The sequence below is a fragment of the Thermobia domestica genome, chromosome 7 (genome assembly GCF_964235325.1).
Source record: "Thermobia domestica chromosome 7, izTheDome1.hap1.1, whole genome shotgun sequence".
NCBI classification, from domain to species: Eukaryota; Metazoa; Arthropoda; class Insecta; order Zygentoma; family Lepismatidae; genus Thermobia; species Thermobia domestica.
In genome coordinates, this window is record NC_137460.1 from 49,669,976 (window position 1) to 49,697,037 (window position 27,062).

A 27,062-nucleotide genomic window follows, 5' to 3' on the forward strand; every position below is an offset into this window, starting at 1 on the left:
GGTTCGATCACAGTCAAGTGAACTTTGTGGTAGACAAACACCGTGTGCGTGGATTTCCTCGAGTTCCCCCGTTTCTTCCTACTTTCTTCATTCCACCATTTCATTCATTTCTCATCATTACCGTCTCCTATAGCTCACACGGCATAACCATGGAACGTAAAACTCAAATATTCCATTTTCAACAGGACAGTGCAACCTCCCATACCATTCATGTGGACAACATTTCATGTGTAACCCTCTAGAGCATGTTGGAGAATATGATCAGAAAATTACCATGTGTGAAGCAGTAAATAATTGTCGTTTTCATCAATTGTAATACTTCCATGGGTTGCGTGACTTCTTGATCACCTTGTATAACAATTAACTTATATTTGAGACATAAGTTAAAATTGTGAATGTTAACTTTATAGGGGACACCAGGAGCCTATTTTTCAAAGCGAGTTTTGAATTATTTTTTTTACAAGCAATAAAATAGAATGTAATAGAAATTCTGGAATAACAGTAAATGTCATTTCTAAATTTACAGTTTCCAATATAAATATGAATTACTAAAGAACTAACCCTTATTCCCCATCCCTGACACGTCAATTCCTAGACAGACGCACCTGTGCATGGATCACTATCTTCGCTCTGCCTGGAACAATGCAAACAAGCTTATGATAGTGATTATTTGCCTCATAAAGAAGGTTCGTGAGTTTTAAGTTGATTTGTAAAGTAAGGGTTACTTGTGGCTTTTAGCTACAGCCAGTGGTTGAATGTCGTGTCACCCACTGTAAAAAAAAATAAGGCTTCATAAGGCCTCATAAATCCCTTATCATGAAATTCTTTACTCAAATTTTAATTTTTAGTATTAAAAAAAAAAAAACCTAGTAATTTTAAAGGCAGTTTCTTTGGTGGTTTAGTATTAATATTCGTATGGTTAAGAATTAGAATAAAATATAACATGTTTAAAATTCAAAAATATTTATTGCTAACGCAAATGTCAAATTACCTACAGTACGTATATATACCAACAACATTATATACATAAATATTCACACATTTTTATGTCCTTAATTGTGGTAATATAATATCCACTAAAACACAGTCAATGGTAAGCATTTATTGACTCAGATTTTCTTTTTAAAACAATAAAATGCAATATATTTTTAAATAATTGAACAACTTTCAACAGTACGTATATGAAAAATTATCTTAACCGGTAGTCTTCCACAATTACTATTTACAACTGAAGGCACATGATGGACCAGATATTATAATAAATATCACAAGTATGAATATGATTAAACATATTTCTACCTCCAAGGAACTAAATTGAGCAGTTATGTTAAGTTACATTACCTTGAGAAAGATTTTAACAGGAAAATGAGTCAGTTCTTATCAGGATTCTCTTAGTAGCTCAGACAGTAGAGCCAACAGTGAGAAATGTTAGACTAGCCAACGTTGACCCTATGTTGTAATTAGCTGTTTTGCCGAGCATTTGCCAATAAATTGCCAACATAATCCCTACGAAAGAAATATATTGAGGTTGAAATTGCGAGGTCGCAACTTTTGAATAAATGACAGCAGATTGTTGGTTGTCATTGGCCAAAAGTAAAATTTCCAACCATGCCGACAACTGGCCTACGTATAGTCTTATCAGGTGTGTGTTGCTAGGAGAGGTTCATCCAGTTGTTTATTCAATAACAATACAACAAAGAACTTTTTCTACAAAATGTTACATTAGCCACGTTGACTCACTGTACACACACAGGATCTCTACATTAAATTATTTAGATCTTCAGAGCAAAATTCTTATACGAATTCAAGATCAGGACCTTCCACTCCCCGCAAAGAAACTTCTGCTGGATTTTCATTGTGATGGCACTGCAAGTGCTTCCTCCACCTTTCGTTTCGAGGTGAGAAAAGCCAGGAAGATATAACGTGTTCGTGAGTAATTCCTCTCGTAGTACGTATCCTTTCGGTGATGATCGCCAAAGTTAAACGGGAACATCAGTGAGAATAAATCAAATACGAAAACTGCAGATAACGTTATATTATAAAAAGAGCGAACATTGCAACGATGGCTTTACACGTTGAAGGACGGCTCTCCAGGAACGCATCACGTGCGGGACGTCCATAAACAATATGCAACGAAGCTATCACGCCGATAATACCCTAACATGTGAGGGACTATGGCAAGCTAGAGACCTGCACGGGCCGAATTTTTCGGCCCGAGCCCAATCCAGCCCGAATGTGCCTAGGCCCGGCCCAGCCCGGGCCCGAAAAGTTTTGGAGATTTTCGGCCCGAGTCCGGCCCGGCCCGATAGGTGTTTTAAAATTCTTGGCCCAAGCTCGGCCCAGGCCCGATAAATTTTAAAAGTTTCATTTTGTAACATTTTTCACGGGCACACTTCTTCAACGTTTGCCTTTATTCTAATTATCGTTTAATGAAAGTCAATAATAATTATTGCAATTAATCGGCCCAAGCCCGGCCCGACCTAAAGAGAAATCAGTGTCGGCCCGCCCAAGCCCGGCCCGGCCTAAAGAAATAACAGAGTCGGCCCGCCCAAGCCCGGCCCGCGGACCGGGCCGGGTTTCGGGCTTCGAGCCGAGCCCGGCCCGTGCAGGTCTCTATGGCAAGCATTCAATACTATGAGAAACATTCAATTACAGCGCAGAAACAATTCGCCAACATCTCCTCCAGCGTGAGGAACTGTATAAAGTGGGACGGTGTGTCCTGTATCAGTTGACTGCGGCTCAGAAGGCAATAGGAGCGCTAACATGCGATGAGAAGAAATTTCTTTACGACACACCGTGGTATCGTCATCATTCGTTGCCATCACATGAATTCACTCTCAAACAATGAAAACCTCCACTGTATCATCAGAAGAATAAGTTATATTCTTGATTAACTGCTCGGGATACCGTTCATCACGAACTGCTGAAACTGCCAGACGACTAATGCAATTATGGACGGTACATGAGACTAAGGAAGAGGAAATCAAGGAGGCAATGAACTGTGAACTAAAGAGGTGTTATTGTGCTCCAGGACAACGTGAGGCTAGATGCTGATAAAATCATCCGTGAAAACATTGCTTTGGTTGGGAAAACCTAATGCGTTGTATTATCATTTGCTTCATTTGCTATACAACCGTGTACAGAAAAGACTGTTCCGAATTCTGCACGAAGTGACTCACTCATTAGACGACTTTTTTGGTTCATATTCTGCTGACCCATAGTTTTCCTGAGCACTGGAGTGTGTATTGTTGCTACTAATCAGAACTATTTCTGATTTTCGAGAAACGCCTTATTCTACATATATTGTTGTGCTTCATTGTAGGGTCAACATTCTACAGGGTGGCCCAAAAGTAAGTATACAGTCCTACTGATCAGCTCACTGTATTTCATATAATTTCTTATTGTTATCAAAACAGGTAGACCTAGTTTCTTTGTTATTTCTCCTTAATGTCTATTTACTTATATCTTAAGCTCGAAACAGCATAAGCAAATAAACCCATAAACTAGAATGTTATACTTCATCAGTGCAGGGGTGTATACCTACTTCTGGGCCACCCTGTATAACTTTTTTTTTTTTTACATGAGATTATCCAGACACTTATTTAGGCACTTTACGCCCCTGGGCCAATAAACCTTTGCGCCCCCTTCTTATTTGTTCATATTCAGTTATTTATAAGCAAAAACAATGCAGAAATAGTGATAAAACTGGTTAAACAATATGGCAGCGTCTGTTTACATTAATTCACCAGCAACGGGACGGAGCATACAGAACGAAATGTACAGACTACGCTGACAACCAATAAGTAAAAACCTCAACTGCTTCAGCTTCAGTAGCGCCGTAATGAGAAAATCCTGCCGGAGTATGGTACCAAGATTTTCAGTATAATACTCCTTCTAATTGAGCCCTGTGCCCCGTGCGTTAATACATTCCTGAGGGTACTTAATATTTTAAAATGTGAATGAAATAATTAGTAACAACAGATTAATAATAACACTATTTTATAAATACGTCATGTATATGCGCAATTGCAGCTAGTGTAACATTTCGCAGACTTTTTTTCTGTTTTGTCATGGAAGAGCCATGTCTCGACTCGAATTTTGTCAGGAAAATCCTGTCTCGACTCGTCTCGTGCGCATCCCTATCCACGTTAAGCTGGGTTATTTTCTAACGCAATTTTCTTCAAGACATTAGTTAGACTACTCTTAATAGTTAAGTGATATGCTTTATATTTAATTTAACCAGTACCATTGCAATAGCTACTTGAGCAGAAACACGTATATTTTAATACCCACACAAGGATGTTATAAAATAGAGGATAAGCCCTTACAACAAAAATTTGATGCCATACGTCACAGTTTCGCCACCCCTACTCTGCCCACTCCGCCCAATAAGATAGCAATGTTTTGAGCCAACAATCATGGTGAAAACGAAAATAGCCAATCAGACGATGGCGGAAACGAGAGTAGCCAATCAGACTTGCCGATGCTCGGTTGTTTTTTGACTTCATTGATTTAATAGGATGAAGATACATATGGGCAGATCCTCTATTTTATAACATTCTTGTACCCATATTTATGTAAACCAATTCATTATGAAAATCTCTATATTCAAACCTTTTTTATTTTTTCATTAGCTCCTGGTATTTTAGTTAAATATGTCCCTTCGTATTATTATATTTTCATATCTTTAGCCTTTTTAGTTTTACTCAGTGGCGTCTCTTAAGAGAAGCCATAGCGGTAATATATAGATAGATATATATTGCTACAACCTAACGAAAGAAACGTTACCTAATATTTTAATTCTTGTAATTGTCATTTTTACCAGTGTGACTTCCATTAAGTGCCGCCACTGAAATTATAAAAGTATTTCAATAATAAATATGTATTATACGAAATATCAGTCTGTCAACCACACAACACTACATTCACAGAAACAAATGTAATTTTAGTTTCTGATACTGCACATAAGATGTTATTAATATATTATATCTTGGTGCAAATTATTATTATGCTGTATTCTGGTTAAAAGAAAACGAATTTTCTTCTAAATTGTACATTCATGGTTTTATTATATTGCATATCACTAAACGCCGTTCCTAGACAGAATATAAAATGTTAATGGTAGTTTTCATACGCAATATTCGGACAATTCTTTAGCTCAGGTAATTCATATCGTTATGAAACGTGAAAATTTCGTCTCAAACGTTGCAAAAATGTTACATGCTTAGTATTTGGAAACTATGATACTATAGTGCTTTCTTAAAATACCTGAATAAGTTGACGAACTCTTGATGTAAATACCTATGTGACTGGTTGGACAACTTGTCTCCCAGACATTGCACTATGACAAGGGTATCTGTAAAATAACCATCATGGGCACCTGATCTAAACCTCATGGTATTTGTTATATGGAGAATTTTCAAATCTCATATATATTCTGTGTTTCTATATTGTGAAGTAGTTAGTACATGCGACCTCAAATTTGATTCTCAGTGGAATTACAGATTTTGTTCGATGTCGATCCAGTATCAGACTCTAGTATTATAAATCAGATACAATGACGCCCGCGCTTCATAAACTCCATGACATTAAACAATTTTAGATATGTTCGTGGATTTGTATCATATTCAGGAAAAGAAACCACTGCAATAATTGCTCATGATCGTTGTATGTTGATAAGAAGTAAAAAAAAAAAAAAAAAAAAAAAAACACGATGGAACGTCTGAGGAAGTTTAAATGAGAATGGTGGTGAACATGTGGTAATATTGTTTATCAGCTCTCTCATTTGTTGAACACTACTAGTATCAAGTCAAAATTACAAGTTGTATGTATTTTATAATTTAGGTAATTAAAATGTATTCCTCATCCATATTAAACTATATATAGGGTGCGGCACGTAAAACCGGCCAGTCGCAATATCATGGTATATTGCGTTTTTAGCAACAATTAAATTATTCTCAGCTTCCTACCAAGAGATGGCGTGTCGAGTCGGGGTCGAGACATGCAACCTGCAGATGCACGTGTAAAGCAGCTGCAGCCACAGCCAGTGAAACGTATTGAAACCAGTTGAGAAGTAGGCTTCGTTGTGTGAAGTCGGGTAAGTGTGTGATGATGCCGGCCGTATTCGATAACCGAGTATGTTGACATTGTTGAAGCGTTCATTCGTACTGGATCTTTTGTGAAAACAAAGAATTTGTTTCATGAGAAATTTCCAGACCTGTTTGTGCCAGCAAAAAGGATTGAAAAATGAAAAATCTCCTCATACGTGCTCAGAAGTGTGTTGAAGTGGGCGGAGGACACTTTCAGCACTTACTGTCAAGGTGAGTAATCATTCAAAACATTACATTTCATGTGTTGAATTTGTTTAATCATTGATTAGGTTCATCTTCTAATGTGTTATGAAGGGACGGTTTTACGTGCCGCATTCTGTATATAAATAGTATACATCTCCATGAACTTCATCTTCTATAGACGCAGCGTTTACTTCTGAGAAACGCCAAAAATAAGACATTATAACATAATGATAATTGTCACTGAAGGCTCTTATAAATTATACAGTATTTATTGTTGAAGTTGTCATTGTAGACTCTTAAATTATAATTATTGTTGAAAATTTGGACTTACTGTTGAATATCTTTTCAGCCTCTTCGTTTTTCAACCATTGATTTTTATGGGGAATGCTTTTCTAGAACTGGAATTTTAATGATTTGATTTGACAGACTTTTTCTTTAGTCTGGTTAAATTTCCCCGTTTTTTGTAAATAAATGTACATTACGTATAAATCAATTATTATATTGATTGTTACATTTGATTATTAAATATTAGAATTAAAGATGACGAAATTTAATTTTCACGAAGCAGGGGACAATCATAAATAAATTTGAACAATAAATCAGTAAAATCAAACAATTTCAATTGCAATTCATTTCAAACGAAATAGAAAAATAATTCCCCATATAAATCAATGCGCTAAAATAACATAAATGGCGCTAGTATTTATCACTGTTAAATCCAAGGATGTTATAAAATAGAGGATCTGTCTATACAACAATATCGTGAAGCCATACGTCACTGTTTCGCCAGCCCTACTCCGCCCGCTCCGCCCAATATGATGGTAATGTTTTGAGCCAACATTCATGGCGGAAATGAGAGTAGCCATTCAACGACACTAGATGTGCCGATGCTTGGTTGTTTTTACGCTTCATTCAGTTAACAGAGTGAAGATACATACGGACAGATCCTCTATTCTACAACATCCTTGGTTAAATCATTTCTGTACTGAAGTAATTCAAATATCATAGAACATACTTGTTATATACGAGTAAGTAAATGTCTAGATCTTTGGTTCAGAAATGAATATTTTAATGAATTGTTTAAATTAATATTTTTCTCAAATAAAGAATTAACATCGAATTAATATTTCTTTATAGTTGATTCTTAAACTCTTTCTTTCTTTATATATATATATATATATATATATATATATATATATATATACAGTGGCTTAGGGAAGGGGGGCCCAGAGGGGCCGGGCTCCCCCAAAGAGGTCCGACAATGTACTTTGGTACTTTGACGTTTGTATTTTTTTTATATATATTTTTATGTTTATATATTTCTTTGTTTGTAATGTTTCTATATGTACCTATAATAGCACTTGCCCCCCCCAAACACACATCCTGGCTACGCTACTGTATATATATATATATATATATATATATATATATATATACCTGTGCCAACATTTTTATAACAATTTCTTTTTGTAAACAGTAAAACTGAATATAACATCGTCATTTATACCTATTTAGCTTATGAGTTCTTCTGTTTCTCTTATAATATGATAATAATTTTGTCTAAGAGGAAAACAATATATACAACGTTGCAAAATTGCACTTTAAGTACAATCTACGAATATCAGTCTACCATAATTTAAAAAAAAAAAAGAGTTCATAAGATTTTACATAATAATGTACAACATGAATGCATTATTGTACCTTTACAATAAATTGCATCATACTTTTGGTTTATTAACTGTTTTGCACTTCAGAGGCTTTTGATCACCATTCAAAAACTATCCATACGTATTTTGAGCGTTTGAAACTGTTATTCTAAAAGGCACTTGGGATCGAAGTTCTTGTAAACCGTTTTGAATTTAAAAAAAAAAAAAATGATAATCACAACAATTGTCGACAGAGCACCTCATTGACCAAACTGCTTATTAAATGCAAGACGTTCCTCGTATATTAACTGAAATAATATTGCGAGCCCATTATTCGAAGATGTTTGTGTGATTGCACATTTTCGCCTCTCGCTACGCGACACAACGCTTTTTTCCAGTCATCTTGCCTCGGCCTCCAAGCAGAACTGATATTCGGTCAATGATGGCGAAGTGATGGACGGTATTCCTATTTCACTACGACGGCTCCAGTCCTCAAATTTGTGCTGATGGGTGTAGGCTGTATTCATGAGCTCGAAACCGTAAATTGGCTATACTGTTGCTAACATACGAAGAAGTTACAGCTGATCCCTGTGGCGTGCCCAAGGAAGTTGTGTTGTAAGGAGACGTCATACCTGCGAACAAAACAGTAAAGCGAGAAAAAGTCAGATTATTTTCTATTTCAGAAATAAAATTTGACACAAAATTTTATACGGATATTTGACACAATTGTTTGTATATTTTTCATTAACATTTTCGGGTCTAAGTCAAATCGCCCAACGGTTAAAACACCGAACTTTCAAAATGGTCAAATACACACAAAATGTCAACAGGAAGGTCAAAACGACCCAAGTGCCAAATATAGCTTGAATAAAATTAAAAATACATTTGGATTTTTTTTAAATAAACCTTCATAAAAGCCAGAAGAATTTATAATAGGTCGCTGTTCAAATTTATGCCGTGTAAGCCTAATGAAGCAGTTGAGGTGTATAGTCATACTAGCGAGAACCTTAATTCTGAAAGAGATAGAATGACTCAGTAAAGATAAGCAGAAATTAATAAAATAATGCTAAATAAAGATCTATAAAAATGAGAAGTGTAAAATTTATTTAAATTTCCAATCCGATTCTCATTACCATGACCATACAAATCCATCTGTCAAGTAGTGCAGATCCTTGTCTCAATAAGAGCCGACAACCTTTCGAATAAAATATCGAAAGAATATGAGAAAAAATCCATATTACTTACATCTAGCTTAAAATCACACATTAAAAAATTTTAGGTTAAACATCAAATTTTTAACCAACCTACAATGGATATTATTATCGCTACAGGTGAAGATCCTATTGAGAGAATTGATAAATATGTAAACCGCTGAGATTCTTTTTATTGAAAGGTTTATTTCCCAAGGGGATAACAAAACAACAAACAAAAATATAATAACAACAAAATAAAATAAATCTTGGATAAATAAGATAATCGTGATAATCATCCAATAAATAAATAATTATGTTAGTTAATAAGTTCGTTGATTGTGGAAATTCAAATATAAAGAAAATAATCATTATAGTTGAATAAATAAATTAACATTTGAAATATAGCAGGTTCATACATTCATCAAATAAAATATTTTTTATTCTTTTTAGTAAGTAAACAAAAAATGGGCCCGAAATATCTATCCTCACCGGTGAGTAACTCTACTAATAATTGGCACTAAAGAGTCAATATACGAGCTAGTTACATTACGTTCTGGAAAAATTGTTCAATAGATTTTTTTTTTTTACTGTTTTAGTTAATACTTCAAATCACAGTCTTTGAGGTTCAAAACATTTAGTATTATTGTCGACAGTTAGGCACAAGATCTCGTTCATCGCTATTTTAACAGTTACCCGAAGAGGAAAAAACTTTATAACATTGAAAGGAAAGAATATATAATTTAGTAGTTATTCTTGTTCACCAACTTAATCCACACACCAACTTTGATAAATTAATTCAGTCACCAATTAAAATTAATGATACTGGTCGAACAGAAATACACAGGAAGCCAAAAAATTCTATATTAATTTCTAAATACTAGAAGCCGAAAGTTTATTAAATATCCAGAATGCAACTAAATTCCATAATATCGTCCAATAAAGGAAACTGAAAGTAGAATATATTTAGTCTCAATTTCCAAATACCGTAGATCGAAAATCCAATTAAATATGACTGTATATTGTATAAACTGTTACTAATACTTCGTTCAATAGTCTAACCAAATGTAACGAAAAAGTTAATGCTTCTGCTAACTTTCAAAAATTATTCCAAATTAAGATTGGTGAGAATTTTCCAAAATTATAGATGTTTCCGAGAGAAAGAAGAGAAATAATCAATTTGGTAAATGTTGACGTCCAATTATCAGGCAAGTCCAATATTTTCTGAACACATTGAGAAAAAGAAATACTTCTTTTTATTTTTTTTTTATTTTTTAATAACTAATGATAAAATCCTTTGGGAAAAATACTGCTTTAAGTTAAATATACAATTTTGAACGGGCTAATACAACAAACAACGAAATTTAAAAATTAGAGTAGGAAAAGAAGAAAAAACTGAAGAGAAAAACAAACATAATGGAGCGGATAGAATTATCTCGTTACATTTCTCCCCCTAGGTTATAAAAGTTTAGGATCCAAAATTAATTTTCCATCAATTCCCTGAAAAAAGTTTTGAGTTAACCTCCTATATAAAATCTAAAGTAAAAATTTGCTAATACTAATCCATCATTAATTACAAATGGTAAGTATTAAGTATTATCTGTAAATAAATCTGCACTAATAGATCTGAATTATTGATTCATAAAGGAAACGAAGATGTTCTATAATCTTAAAACTTTTCCTAAATTACTATTTAAAGAATTTTTGTCTGTTACAATATGTAATCTCACATATTTTTAACGATATAAAACAGATCAACATCACAATACATCAAATAAAAAATTCAAAAATTTACAACGATTTATGTAGAATGGAAAAAGGATAATCTTTAATAACTTCACGTTTCTTCCTCGAACAATTAAATAATTTTTTGAATTTTGAAAATTCTGAATACCGGCATTTACGCCAGTGAGAGTATGTAGAATCGCACTATTTTTCATTAGTTTGTGTATTACGTATGGACTCCCGTAGCACTTTAGCCATTTACCCACTTCCTTCTTCAGCGCTGAAGACAGGAAATGAGTTTTCGCCATGACCAATAGACTCGGTTCTAATTTATCCTGACGGTTTCTTTATCTTTTTTTCTGAATTATTACATCGAATTTTCATTTTTTGTGTGTGGCTGTGCTTTTATTTTGCTGGAAGGAATTGTTATATATTTGTGTACTGTATATGTAGCAAAACACACTATTATCAGACTGTATATATTGTTTGTTTGCCTTTTCCTAACGGTGACACACACACTCTTTACGCACATACTACTGTAAATATTGTAAAAAGCAAAATATTGGAATACACCTTATACACCTACGTGTCAAAAGATGAAAAGGTGCCTCCTCACCTGCCGACATCATTGCACATGTAGCTGCGGTTGTAGGACTGGGAATCATCGCGTATTGAGGAGGGCTTGGCTTCCATGGTGACGAATACGGAGAATAATCCGCTGGACCTACAAAATTATAAAAGTAATAACTATAAATGAATATATACATACAGGGTGTATCAAAAGCACGGAACTATAGACAAATTCCGTTATGAGTAAAGACACGAATAAACGGAAAGAGAAGAAAGATGTTTGGAAATAGATGGTTTTTCCAACCTAAAATGGCGGAGTTTTTCCGATCGTACCAGTCATTGGTAAGGTGCACTATGTTAAATAAAAATAAAAAACCTGTCCAATTCAGCATGCTGTTCTACCGGAACGAAAGAGCACGTAAATATGACAGCAGGGACATGCATATTTGTTGTGGGAGAGAATCTATAACATTTCTCCGCTTCCCAAGAATGTTGTATTTTTTCATATGGGAAGGACCCAAAGGAACAGCCTACTGAGCTGGTAACATTGCTTCCTCATTTACGATAGGGCGCTGTAGCAGTGTGGAGCAGGCTTGCCAACCATACGATAATTTATCGTGGTATACGATATTTTAAGTCTTAATGCTATGTACGATAATGTTCAATAATAGGTAAATATACGATAATTTTAGAGCGCACACTGTTTTGCAATTTTTAAATGTGCAAATAAATTGTAGATATGCATTGAATAATTTTAAAACTTACACACGCGCTGAGGTTTTTAACAATCATATCCGTTATAATAAATCAATAAGATTTGATAATTGGCAAGTGGAAACCCTCAATTACGTTCACGTGGGGGTGGAAATAATGTTGTTGTTGTCCAAGGTAATGGTAATAAGTTTTCTTTAATGGTGAGGGTAGTGATGCCAATTTGGTGTTCGAAACTGAAGATTACTAGATAACTTTGTTATATATACAGTGGAACCTGGATAATTCGAACTTCTGTAATTCGAAAACTTCTTTATTTCGAATTTTTCTCTTGGTCCCTAGAAGAGGCCAACCATTTACAAAAACTTTTCTAATTCGAATTTTTGTATAATTCGAATTTTTCTACTGGTCCCTTGAGGTTCGAATTATCCAGTTTCCACTGTATTATTGTTGTTAACAGCAGTGTTATGTTTGTTTCTACAATTATCACACACATAAGAAATATACGATAATTTTTGTAATATACGATAATTTTAAAGACAAAAATCGATAATTTTGTTGTGTGTGGCTGGCAACTTTGGTGTGGATTCCAAATGAATAGTGAAATCTGAAAAATTCCACCAATTTAGATCGAAAACCACCTAATATCGACAACATTCTTCTCCCTCCATTTTCTCTCATAACAGAGTTAACCTACATGGGCTCGGACTTTTGATACACTCGGTTTACATTCATATGCCGTATTAAATGCATACGGTATTCTAAATTAACACATGATTTAACAAGAATCAGGACTACTATATGCTTATTTATGATTATAAAGTTAGTTAGTTTGGAAGACAACGATAATAAAACGAAGACAAAGAAATTAATTTATTAAAAAATAAAGAAATTAAGCAATAATAAAGCTTTTTTTTTAAATGAAAAACTTCGTATTTTAAAGACTTCACTTAAACATTGAGATTTTCTTTTACCATTTCAAATGTGTTCAGTAATATTAGCTAAAGGAAGGATAGAAAACTATTATGATGAAATCTCTAGGTTCAAACATTTGAGTGAAAACTAAAAATTACTCAACTGTCTTGTGATCTCTACAAATGTTTTTTTTTTTTTACATTCTTTTAAAAAGACAAAATAATGGCATCAAACAGCACTATATATATATATATATATATATATATATATATATATATATATATATATATATATATATATATATATATATATATATATTCAAATTACATTTGCTTGTGAATAGGGATCATCATTATCGTTTTATAATGTTATATAGTTACAGGGTGGTCCAAAGTCCCGTTATTCCTTGATAAATGCTAATGTAGGTTTTCCCTTTACCCCTTGATAAATGCTAATATGAGGTTATCGATTATTTCTGATTGTGTGAACGATGGCTTATACTTCTCGTTACAGCATTCAAGAACATGTTGTTGCAAATTGTTGTGTGCATGAGAGAAACCATAAAGTGGATGCTATGGGGGTTGATAAAGGGTACCGTTGCACAAAACCATTACGATACAACTACCGAGCTGATAGAAGCTATGAAACAAGCTTTCACTCAAGTTACATCAATGCTCGGCAAAATTGTCGCACAGAAACTGGCTGCGTATTGTCCTTTGTCATAAGAATGACGGTCGACAGACTGATCCCTTGGACACGTAATGTTTCCTATCTCAATAAAACTTCCCGAAAGCATTGCTGTTCATGTCATTTAGTTCTTTCCGTACGTTCATGTTGTTGTTCATGCAGTTATTTACGTACGTTTAATGCTTTATGTTACTTATTTTCAAGGATAACAGGACTTTGTGACCACCCTGTAGATAGTAGTGTAGTACACATAAATAAGCTAAACATTGATATTGATGAACTTTGCTAGGACAGTAAAGAACTTTCAATTTCGTTTGTTAGATGTCAGACGCTGGGAGCTTATCTGCTGCCATCTAACGGTGCAATGTGTAACTTCTAGCACACACCTTTGCTTCAATAGTTGAAAATGGGAATGAACAGCCACTGTTGAAGTCACAATTAACCGTGAAAATATTAACGGATTGACTCCATTGACGAACCTAGCCGAGATAATCACTCTAGCTATCTATTGCAAAAAAAAAAAAAAAAATCAAAAATTTTATTTCATTCACAAGTTATTGTGTGGAGTAACGGACGTACTAACATTACAATCTTAGAGGGCCTGGTAGCGTGATCTTGGTAAGTAATTATTCAATGTAGCCTTATGTACAGGGTTATTATAAATGATTGAAGGGATTTCATAAATCCACTGTAGCTCTAGTAATTGAGATATTGTAACAAAACTCAACAGTAACGAAGAAAAACTCAAAAAGTTTTGTTTGTTGCAGGTGTACTTCAGATTTCTTCCACGAGAGCGCAGCAATGAGCAGTGAGGCAAGATGGCGACAGGCGCCGAGAAAGCATTTCATGTCATGGCCTCCACGATCTCCTGACCTTGCCCCATACGATTTTTTTTTTGTGTGTGTGTGTGGGGGGTCATGTGAAAGATTTAGTGTTCACACCTCCTCTACCAGTAAACCTCCCAGAACTGCGAGGCCGCATCAACAATACTTTTGAACTCATTGGTAGGGACGTGCTGCCCCGAGTGTATGAGAACTTGATTCTTGGCTTGATGTCTGTCGAATCACTAAGAGGGTACATATCGAACATTTGTAATTGTTAAAAAGAAACTTTTTGAGTTTTTCTGTGTGTGTAAAAAAATTGCAATATATAAAGTAATACAGTTGTTATAGAGCTGTGAAATCGGTCCAATCATCTATAATAACCCTGTATATTGGGTTAAGCCGAGGAGACCCGGGTTCGATTCCCGGCGGGAGCTCATGTGGTTCGGATTCCACGTTAATCAGTAGGTCCACGTCTCATATAGCCTCGCTGCTGAAAGGGACGTTAAACTCAAAATCAAGTCAAGTTAAGCCGAAAAAATCGAAGATTCTTTTTTTAAAGTCATAATACCGCGGAAAAGTTATAAATTAGAGAGAAGAAAAACGAGTTAAAGAAGAAATAAAACTTAGTTATATCTTCCGGTCGCGCATGTATTCTAAAATTTGCTGAAATTTGGAAAAATTCAATTTTCTACAATACTTTTTTTTTATCTTTAATAATGGTCTAAACTAATTTGCTTTTAAACAATTAAACTTGTATTCAATAAAGAAAACAAAAAAACACACAAGTTGTTAGTATTTTTCCCCTTTGAGTTGTGATCTACCTTCATTTACATGGGCTTCTCTGATGAGGCGGGGGGACGAGGGGGACGCGTCCCCCAATATTTTGAAGTACAAAATATTCAATATTTTATTTTTATTTAATTTATTTGCTAACAACAGAATAACATAAATGATAGTCTAATTATTATATTTATTTGGAATGTAACATTCAGGCTGTGAAAAGATTATATCAGAGTTCTTGATATACCTTAGGGGGTCCTTGAAGGTATGCAGAAAGGTAACAAATGGAATCGAAGATAATAAACAGGTTGGGTTAGGTACTACCATTTGAATCACTTTCTTTTATGTTCCCCCCCCCCAAAAAAAAATTTACATGGGGCGACCGGAAGGTGTTGATGGATTTCAATAATATTTAAACATTATTTTATGTGGTTCTAAGACATAAAAATTTGAGCTATTACATTCGGGAAGAGGCTAATTGAAAAATGTTACAAATTATTGTTAAAAAAAAGGTGAATTTTTCCAAGTTTCAGTAAACTTTTGAGCTCATGTGTGACCGGAAGATATAAACCCATTTTATTTATTGTTTTACTCTTTTCCAGTCTCTCCAATTCCCAACTTTCCCGTGGTATCGACTTGACAAAACAATTTTCAATTTTTTTCTCGGGCAGCCTAATGTTTGAAATCGAACCTGGGGCCTCATATTTTTTGCTTTCTATGACATGAAAGTGTAGTTTTGAAATTAATCCCAAAACAAGAATGCAATAGGTGCTCGAGTCTCCTCCCTCTCACCGATGTTCTAGAACTGATTTCACTTGTAAGTCCAAAGTATGTTTCTGTGGTAGTGAATGGGGTTGTTAGAAACCCACTTACATAAGGTCTCATATATATGAGGGCTATTTATTTATGAACCTCCAATAAGCCATCACAAGAGAACTAAGTGAAATGAGAAATCTGTTTATTGGACGTCGCTCACCTCCCAAACTGATACACGGACTTGCCATTCACCATTGAGAACTAGCGAAAACATATCGCGTGCAGTCGAAGCGCCCGGAAAATGTAAACTACAGTAATGTTATTCGAGAGCTGATCTTGAAATTTCAGGTAACTCATCAGACAGTTCAGAAATCGTAATTTATAGTTTTCCCAAAACACACGATTCACGTGTTCAGCAATCGTCTGCCATCATAGATTTTCAGCCTTGGCCGTCCTCTTATTCTTTTTAAACTATCTGCAGCACTTGTAGTAAATTTGAGCTGTAATCCTTACTAATTTGACAATTAGTAGCGGCTATATTATAGCCTTTCGCCTGCATAAATTGAATCACGTCTCGTACTTAACTCGAGACATTTTTACGCTCGCTAATCCACAATGACTGAATAGCAGAGTTTATTGGTTTGTGGAGTAAACGACATCCAATCAACAGCTTTGTCTTATCCCCGTTTGGTCATCGCACGTGGTTCTTTTCAGGTGGTTGAACGGAGGATAAACAAAAAAGAAACCCTAGTTACCGTAAAAAAAATGCAAATAATAAATAACTATATCAAAATTATTCAATAGATAATATTCGTTGGTTTGAGATTGGCTATGGGATTCGTAACATGTTTATCATTTAAAAACCGAAAATGAGCCTTTCACATCAAAACAGATCATTGGCGGGTATGAAAAAGTCTATGTTAATCATAGGCCATGACTGTGTGTTAATCATGTTACATTGTTGCATTGTATACATTGCTATACGTAAGGTACAGTAGGAAGATCTTACCCGTAGTTAGTGCAGTAGGCCGTGGGGCCAAAGGCTGTTCTGTAACATGATCCGTTGGTCGACTATAAACGCTATTCCTCTGAGCGAGAATGCTTCTTTCATTTCGTCGGAATTTGGCTCGTCTATTCTGGAACCATACCTACAACAAACAAAGCAATTTTGTAAGAAAAGGAGAAAGTAATTTAGTATTAAAAAGTATGGCTAATTTAGTAATATAGAAATCTACCCGGGGAAAAAGTTAATTCTAAAAAAAATTAAGTTAATTCTTTGATAACTACGTTTAAATTCTCAAAATTAATGTTTTTAAAGTTATAAGCATATGCAGAAAATCCTCTAATGCATAAATATAGCCAAGGCTACAAGCAGTGGTGTTGAGTGGGGCACGTATATAAGGCGTCATGTATTATATGCCCATTGAAAGAAGGCATGTAATACAATAAAAGAAGAGACTTTACACAAGGAAGTATAATTTTTTGATTGCATATACTTGTATAGATAGTTATCAAAATAATGGAAATAATTATAGTTTGAATAACTATTTGTTATCGGAATCATTGTATGAATAAGTATTCGTTATCTGAATCATTGTTTGAATAACTATATGTTATCTGAATCTTTGTTTGAGTAACTGTTACCTGAATCATTGTTTGAATAACTGTTACCTGAATTTGAGCTATTACATTCGGGAAGAGGCTAATTGAAAGTTGTTACAAATTATTGTTAAAAAATGTGAATTTCTCCGAAATTCGGTAAACTGTCGAGCTCATGTGTGACCGGAAGATATAAACTCATTTTCTGAATAATTGTTTCAATAACTATTTGTTATCGTAATCATTATTAGAATAATTTTGTTATCTGAGTCATTGTTCGAATAACTATTTATCTGAATACTTGATGCAAATAACTATTTGCTATCTGAATCATTGTTTGAACAACTATTTATATCTGAATCATCATTTGAATAACAATGTTATCTAAATCATTGTTTGAATAACTATTTATTTGAATCATTGAATAAATATCTGTTATCGAAATCATTGTTCGAATAACTGTTATCTGAATACTTGTTGCGAATAATTATTTGTTATCTGAATCATTGTTTCAATAATTGTTTGTTATCTGAATCATTGTTTAAATAAATATTTATTATCTGAGTTATTGTTTTAATAACTGTTTGTTACCAGAATAATTTTTCGAATAACTATTTGTTATCTGAATAATTGTTTAAATAACTATTTGTTATATGAATCATTGTTTGAATAACTATGTTGCCTGAATCATTGTTTGAATAACTAGTTGTTATCTGAATAATTGTTTGAATAACTATTTATTACCTGAATCATTGTTTAAATAAATATTTATGTGAATCATTGTTTTAATAACTGTTTGTTACCTGAATCATTTTTCGAATAACTATTTATCTGAATAATTGTTCGAATAACTTTTTGTTATATGAATCATTGTTTGCATAATTATGATATCCGAATCATTGTTTGAATAACTATTTGTTACATGAATCATTGTATGAACAACTATTTGTTGTCTGAATAATTATTTTAATAACTGTTTTTTTCTGAATCATTGTTTGAATAACTATTTGTTTTCTGAATCATTGTTTAAATAACTATTTGTTGACTGAATATTTGTTTGAATAACTATTTGTTATCTGAATCACAGTTTGAATAACTATTTGTTGACTGAATATTTGTTTGAATAACTATTTGTTATCTTAATCATTGTTTGAATAATTATGTTGCCTGAATCATTGAATAACTATTTATTATCTGAATAATTGTTTGAATAACTATTTGTTATTTGAATCATTGTATGAATTACTATTTGTTATCGAAATCGTTGTTCGAATAACTATGTTATCTGAATCATTATTCCAATAACTTTTTATGTGAATACTTCTTGCGAATAACTATTTCTTATCTGAATCATTGTTTGAATAAGTATTTGTTATTTGAATCATTTTTGAACAACTATTTGATCTCTGAAACATGGTTGAGAATAAATATTTGTTATCTGAATTATTGTTCGGATAACTATTTCTTATCTGAATCATTGTTGGAATAACAATTTGTTATCTGAATTATTGTTGTGAATAACAATTTGTTATCTGAATTATTGTTGTGAATAACAATTTGTTATCTGAATCATTGTTGCGAACAACTATTTGTTATCCTAATCATTGTCGTAATAAATGTTTGTATCTAAATGTTTGTTGCGATAGCTATTTGTTATCTGAATCATTGTTCGAATATATGTTTGTTATCAGAATAATTGTTGGAGTAACACATCCATTGAATTATTCGAATTTGTAGTTATCTGCATCGAACTGGGTAACGAGTAGCAAAGCTATTAGTTTATATGTTTTTCTGAGCGTCGCGACGGTCTTTCTGAGACTCCTGATGAGGAGTCATACCATTTAACTTTACTTTAAACTATATGTCTACACAGTGGCATCACGTAGAATTTCTTCAAGTAAGGAAAGGAAGTTCAGGTTTTCAGTTTCATATCGTTTCAGAGTTTTTGTTTACATATGTCAATATGATAAATGTTTATTTTTTTATATAATATATTGTTCAAAGAGAGGGGACAAAAACTTGAAACCTCCTTCGCGTACGCACTGAGTCTACATTCCATATCATTTCAGTGCCGAAAAGCAACCATTGAATTCATAAGCAAATCTAATCAAGTTACATAATTAAAACCATAGAATTAAAAACAAAAGTGCAAAGGAATACCAAACTCAACGCAAATCAAGTGAAATTAAGATACTGTAAACTTTAAATTTTGAAAATTAAATCTCGAATTACTTTATTATTACTATTTCATTTTATTGTTATTAAAATGAAAATAAAGTCGTATAATCATTTGAGTTTTATGCTCTGATGTTTATAATATTGGTAAGACACTTACTAAATAGCAATAACATAATATCTAGAAGAAAGTTTACAAAGCAAATAATTAAATAGTTAATTCGAAATCTTCAGTAATGCAAATTGTGACTAACTTACAACATCGGGTGATCAGGTCAAAAGTCGAGCCAAAAAGCAAAAAAAGGAAAGATAGTTTTTATAAAAGCACATTCCATAAATCCAGAAAAAAATATCATATAATTAATTAGAACTGATCTACCACAGAACATTATCTAAATTATATTTTAATAAATTAAATTATCCACTATTTATGTAAACAGAAGCACTTCAAATCAATACTATTTATAAAATATTGTTTCTTTCTTTTGCTATTTATTATTTACTTGGCTAATGTAAGTGATTACCGAACCGAAATTAATGCTTAACAGGAAAAAACTATCGAATGACCTTTGCTGGCGACAGTGCAACAGGAAAATAAACAAAAAAAACTAAAGCGTTTATAATAATTAGCTAAAAGGATGCCGACTAAGTATCTTATCTTTCATTAACTGAAATACATTTACATACTCGTACGCAAACAAAAAAGAAAAGCACATTAGTTTACACACGTACACACACTCACACTAGTGTTCTTTTCGTGGCTATATTAATTATCATATTCGTTATCGACGCGAGAGATACCGAGTTCGATTGCCAGCGGAAGTTCATATTGTTTGGATGTCACGCAGGATCACCTCTACTATTAGTCTATGCGCAACACATGAGTTGTCCATTTCCAAACGGCATCTTGTCCAAGAAAATTCGATTTTGTGATATTGACACCACTGGATTAATGGTATTCATAGCTGCCATATGATATATGTGTTACAGTTCCAAAAAAAATCAGATAAGCTGTGCAAAGTTACGTTCAAATGTGGGAAATGTTGTTATATAGTTACAAACTGGTTCTTGTCTACATCCAACAAACCAAAATGGCGGAGGAAAAAATCTTTATATTTACAGACACAAACGGTTTCTTGTTATTTAGACATCTGTAGTGTGTAAACAAAAACAATTTCATAGCTACTCTAGACCATAAGTCACAGCTAGAGAAGTTAAGGTGGATCACCACCAGGAAGTCAATACATATTTGAGCTCATTACCGTAATTACTGCACAATGAAACGTTATGTCTTATAAATATTGTACTATAAGATAGAATTATGTTTCAGCTACAACACAAGACACTGATTCATTTGCTTGTGTTTCCTGATATCGAAATAGATAACAAATAAAAGAAAATATTTGATTCGTTTTACAATGGGCACACAAGATGGCACTTGCTGTTAGATCTTACTAGAAGTGCTCAGTTTTATGAAATGTTTATTTGTATGTGTAAAGTATTTTAAAGTAACAATCTTAGCACGAAATAGATATATTGTTTGACCGTTTTTCGTGTTATATTTCATATTTTATTTAAATATTAATTTACATTTAAGGAAATAGATTTTGAGAAGAAACTTGCGCAGAACGCCATAATGCGTTGTTGCCAAATTTGTACGTTTACTGTGGTAATCACAATAAGAAAATTTCTGGATTCCAGCGTTGCAGTTTGAGAAGCGGAACTTAGCTGTGAATTGCGGTAAGGGTCGAAAACTAATTTCTCCAGTAAGCATCCAAGCAGAATTCCATGATTACGTCCTTTATTATCTAGTATCAGTAAACACTCGACACAATCTGGCAACGCCGCATTATTCAAGCAGCGTTTAGCATAGGGCCAAGGAACCCTAGTGATCCACCTTAAAAACGTATTGTTTCCTCATAACACAGTAGGTTCCAAGGACAGTATCTTACATCGTAACCGGGTAAGAACAGGTGATATCAGACGATTGCTTCAACTACATTTTGAAACGGATTGGCAGGCTATTCCTTCCTTGAAATGCTATATGGATATGAAATGTGATGATACCTTTAGAGAGGACGAAGAAGCAGAAAATGATTGTGCCGTAGTACGAAGAATGGAGGAATTTTGATCTACTGTATACAACGAGATGATAGTTCACACACATAATCATCTTCAGAAACCATGTAAACACGTTTTGATCACGCGGTCTTTTTTCAACTTTAATTTCGTGAAGTTTTAAGAGGAATTGTCATTTGCTTTTAATAATATTATCACCTGCTTTGAAGAATGTTTCAAACTAGTCATTGTTTATTCATAAGTCATTCTATTTCAGACATTACAACAATAATTTCTTTTATAGCTATTACTTTTATCCTGTGCTCATTATAATAAACAAATAATTACATTACATCATTATATCCGTTATGTCTCCGAAACTCGTTATCTCCATGACAAATGCCTTCGTACAGTTCCAAAACGTATTTTGTCCTTCAAACCGTTCAAAAACGATTCTTGTCCAAATTACTTTTTAGTATTTCCTTCAAACTATTGCATAGAATTTGTTCAAATTTTTAGCAAACATTTATTTGTCGATGATCAATAGACGCTCCACAACTTTTTTTTTTCAATTTCTGGAAATTTTTGTTTGATGGACAAGATGCCGTTTGGAACTGGACGACTCACAAGTACTTGCATGGGGCGGCAAATTTCGAGGGGCGGTAAAATCTATCATAATTATATTATTTAAAATAAATATTTCTTGTTGGAAACAGATTTCATGATGATGGTAGTTAATTTTACTAATGTAACCTGACCTTCCGTTTGAATACTACAAACATAAATCGTGTTTAGGTCGCATTAGTTTAAAAGTGTCATGGACAGTGCTAAAGCAAATGGTCAAACAAATCCCAGCATGAATTGCTTGATTGTTGTCAAATACAAGAACTCAATTCTCGAACAGAAGCGAGTACCTGTTCCATTTAGTTAGTTGTCACAGGTTTGATAAGAAAACTGGTCTTGTCCTTGTCACAAACACGTTCTTTATCATTGAAGGTGGAAACAAGTTTTTTCTTTAATTTTTAGCAGGTGTAGAAGAAAAATCCAGAAATAAAGATAAAAGAGCTAGTTGCACTGGAATTGCAAACTAATATATTGAGATTGAAGCTCGATATTGAATTCTATAAAAAGGATTACCATCCTTCCTCTGTGGGTGTGTTTGCTTTATCTTTCACTAACATAATAGATTATTATTTAAAGAAAAAAAAAACAGACACAACGAGATTGTATTCGTAGTGTTAGGCCTTTCCGAATGCGAGTGATCTTTCCCTACTCTTCGTTGTTCACGATGGTGTAGCATATTTAATGTTATTTTATTCTTTAAAACTAGTGTAGCTATCCTACGTTAGGTCAAGTTTTGATAAAGTTAAATATGGTTTAACCAACCAACAAACAAACAAATTAGTAAGTTTAACTACTTCGGATCGGATCGAGTCTTGAATCAAATAAACTCAAGTGGGAGATTTATAGTTTAATAAGTTTAACAACGTCGGATTAACCTTGAATCAGAAAGTCAAATGAGGTTTATCCAATAGATCCATAAACTAATCAGTTGAAACATGTATATACAATCTAATCTTGAGGCTGAGAAAGTCAAATGGGATTTACCCAAATATACTTCCTCATAAATTAATAAGCTTAAACCCATCTGATCTAGCCTTGAATCAGTCAATGGTGCGTTATTCTAAATGAAACTCACAGGTGAGACTGCAGTGAACTAAATGTTAAAAACTTATAGTCGCTTTAACAAATTGCAGCAAAAAAAAAAGTTTCTATCAGATCGTTTGTAACAAAAAATAAAAAGGAAAGAAAGAAAGAAAAGAAGAAAAAACAAATGGGAAAGATTTGTCCAATAAAGAAACCATTTCTTAGTTTCACACGAATTAGCATTTGATAAAAGTTGAGTTTACTAGGTTGCAAAATATTTCTGACCAAAAAGAAAAAAGGCGTTCTCCACAATTATGTTCTTTCTAGTAATACAAAAACGATTCGTAGCTGTATATTGAAATTGGAGTAAAACATAATTTGATGGCTACATTATAATTTTACTCTTCTTGATCTTCGCCTTTTCTCATGTTATATGGTTGACGTCACAATTTATAGCTACTGTCCTACTGTCATCCTTCTGTACCAATACTTTTCTTTTCATTTTGTAAGTTATCATTGTTAATTGACAAAAATTAAATAGGAAAATTAAAATTATAAATTTTATTCGTTATCATACTAAACACTGTGCCGTCAACAAGAAACTTGAGGATGCTTACCGAACAAAGCTAATCCAAAACGAAGAATATAATTAATGATGAAATAAAGTATACAGTTTAAAAAGTCTGTCAGAATTTATTTCCTTCTTTTTCATCCGTGACAATACAGTAGTAGTATTTTTGTTTTTTTTTTAATTTTGCAAACTTGCGTGACATTGTTAATTAATAATAATGGAATACATTTAAAAAACAACCTTGCCCTGCCGGTTCTCAATTTATCATAATAACTAAACAAATTTTAAGATGCTCAGAAGACTCAACGGGAACAAAGAATGAATTTATAAAGGAAATTTTAGAGATCGATGTTTGATTCCATTTTTATTTATTTTAAAGTGCTTAATAAAAAGTAAAGTAAAGTAAAGTACTTTTTATTTACTTTAGTTGTACTTAATAGAACGAAAGAATCTATATGTTCATTAAGAAATTTTTCCAAATTGATTTTTGGATCCATTTTTGTTTGCGAGATTTTTAGTTTTACTCAACGAAAACAGCACATATTCAAAAATTGAGTTTTCCATCCATTTTTATTTAGTTGTAAGATTTTTTAATATAGTTTTACTAAACGAAAACAATGTAATATAGTTTATAAAGAAATTTTAAAAACTTATTTTTGTGTCTATTTTGATTTAGTTTACAAGATTGTTAGTTTTACTCAACGAAAAAAAAATACTGTAATTTATGGGAAAAAATCAAAATTGATATTTAATAATTCATTTTTATTTAGTTTATATATTTTATCTGAAAACTTTTACTCAACGAAAACAGAGTGTAGTTTATGATGACATTTTTCAAAACTCACTTTTAATTCATTTTTATTTAGTTTTACTCAACAAAAACAAAGATTATAAATTATGAAAAATTAAACAAAAGTTAATTTTTGCATCCATTTTTACTTACTTTATAAGAATTTAACTTTGAAATGTTTAGTTTGTAAGTTTTCAGTTTTAGAATTTTAGATCATAACTATTTGTTTTTAATACAAGTTTACTCACTTTAAATGTGCTTGCTTATATAAATTCAAATGAATTCAATAAAATCACACAAGAAACTCAGCCAGTAGTAATTGAGTCACATCGTGACAGATTATGGCTAGTAATTATGTAAGGTTTTGGGAAGTATTTGGATATAATAGAAAATAAAAACCATGAGCACACATTGAAAATAGTACTCTCAAAATCCTGTCATTGATATGATAGATTTCATTGTACCATTGATAGATTTTTGCATCAACGAGAACTTGTTGGCTATTTTCTCACCATAATGTTCATTACGGACATATTTGTCCCAAATCTCTAAGATATTTTGCCCACCGGGCATTCTTTGGAAAATTCTTGAAACCTTTTCATGAACCTATATTTATGTATATATTTAGCTGCGAGGTTGTTGAATCAAAGTCTGTAACGCATTGAATGATTCTTAAACATAAATAGCATCCGGAGACCAGCCCGGACCAAATACACCATTAGCGCTTTGTATTGGAATTGGACAAGATGTATAATGGAATTCTAACAGAGATGAAAGAATTTTCTGATCAGCACCGTAAAAATCAGTTTAACGAAAATAGTTTGGTGTGGTTCACTAAACAAATTAAACGCTGTGAATGTTACAGAAGGACCCAGCCATCGCCATTACTTGAGGTGTATGGATGAACGGAAGAACAGTATAGTGTGCGTGAGTTGTGACGGTGTATGAAGTCAATTCAATTAACACGTATACGTTGCGGGTGCCAAGTGCTTGGAAAAAGGGCAATTGACACTTGGGGATGTCTCAGATGCTACCACGCATGCATGCCAGGTATTGCATTCAGTGCTTTGCTCGATTTTGTCTCTCAAATTGTCGTCTTTGTGTGGTTTAATGGGCAGGGATGGTTCAGTCTTCACGCCTCACCGACTGCTGATATTAAAGCTCCTTCTTGTGGGCCGCCTTGGAGTGGTGCCTCTGAAAAAGGCCCGACTCTTTTACTGTTCTTGAAGCTTCTTCTTTTTTTTTAAATAGATCTTTTGGCTTCCTCTTCCTCCCCCTTCCATCCCGAAATTCTCAAAACACACACTCACACATACGCATCTGCTCCAGATTAATCCTGCCACAGTGCGATAGAGATGAAGAGCCAAGTGGTTTCTTCTTGCGGAACGAGATGTTTTTCTCTCATCAGCTGTTGCATATACGGTTATTCTAGCATGTCAAAAAAGAAAAAAAAAAATGTACGTGGAATTGTTTTATCCTGTTGTTCGTAGATCCTTTTTGTTTGCTTACACACATATATAGAATAAGCACGTTCACACAAAAAGTGTCCTATTTAATGGAATTTTAATTAGGCGGACACTTCTATACAGTCAGACCGTAGATGCCAATATTTTCCCCCTGTTTTCCAGCTATTAAAAAACTACACTTTTATGAAAGTACCTCTATTTTTTGTCAAAATTCAGTCTGTTAAGTCTGAGAGCTGACTTCTGTGTACCCGTTAGCGTTCATAGATCAAAATATCCAAGACTTAATTTATCAAGAGCTGATCCAACGGAGTTAAGTTTATTAACTAAAATAGTCAGATTTACTTATTTAGTACTCTCTTAAATTAGTATCTATTATTGAAAAAATCTACAATTTACTTTATCGAGACTTTGTCCAATGTACTTTAACATACTCTGTTAGTTTTAATCATCATAGGTATTCTGGCATTATTGGCAGATCACTTGCTCGAACTGAGAAGCTTTCATGCTCCACGTTCTTCCGCTAAGCTCTTCCTCTTCACGTATGATTTTTCTGTTTTTATATTGTCCATTAATTGTACCCTCCCTCTCTTTCCTGCCACTATACCCTCTAGCACGTCCCTCATGCAGTTCCTTCTTACCCAATGTCCCAACCAGTATCT

The 27,062-nt window shown here is 33.2% G+C and overlaps 1 protein-coding gene across 2 annotated transcripts in view; it reads right to left on the bottom strand.

The window, feature by feature from the left end:
- Nucleotides 1–946: 946 nt before the first annotated feature.
- LOC145690073 (paired mesoderm homeobox protein 2-like) overlaps nucleotides 947–27,062 on the bottom strand; it is a 127,543-nt gene continuing 101,427 nt past the window's right edge. The window contains exons 3-5 of one of the 2 annotated variants that reach the window (XM_081764593.1): nucleotides 17,107–17,245; nucleotides 11,471–11,578; nucleotides 947–8,571 (exon numbers count right to left, since the gene is read on the bottom strand). In XM_081764593.1, coding sequence (XP_081620719.1) covers nucleotides 8,432–8,571; nucleotides 11,471–11,578; nucleotides 17,107–17,245 — 387 coding nt within the window. In that variant the 3' untranslated portion in view covers nucleotides 947–8,431. Of the gene's footprint in view, nucleotides 8,572–11,440; nucleotides 11,579–17,106; nucleotides 17,246–27,062 lie in introns of both variants that reach the window. The other variant, XM_081764591.1, reaches the window with a different exon arrangement.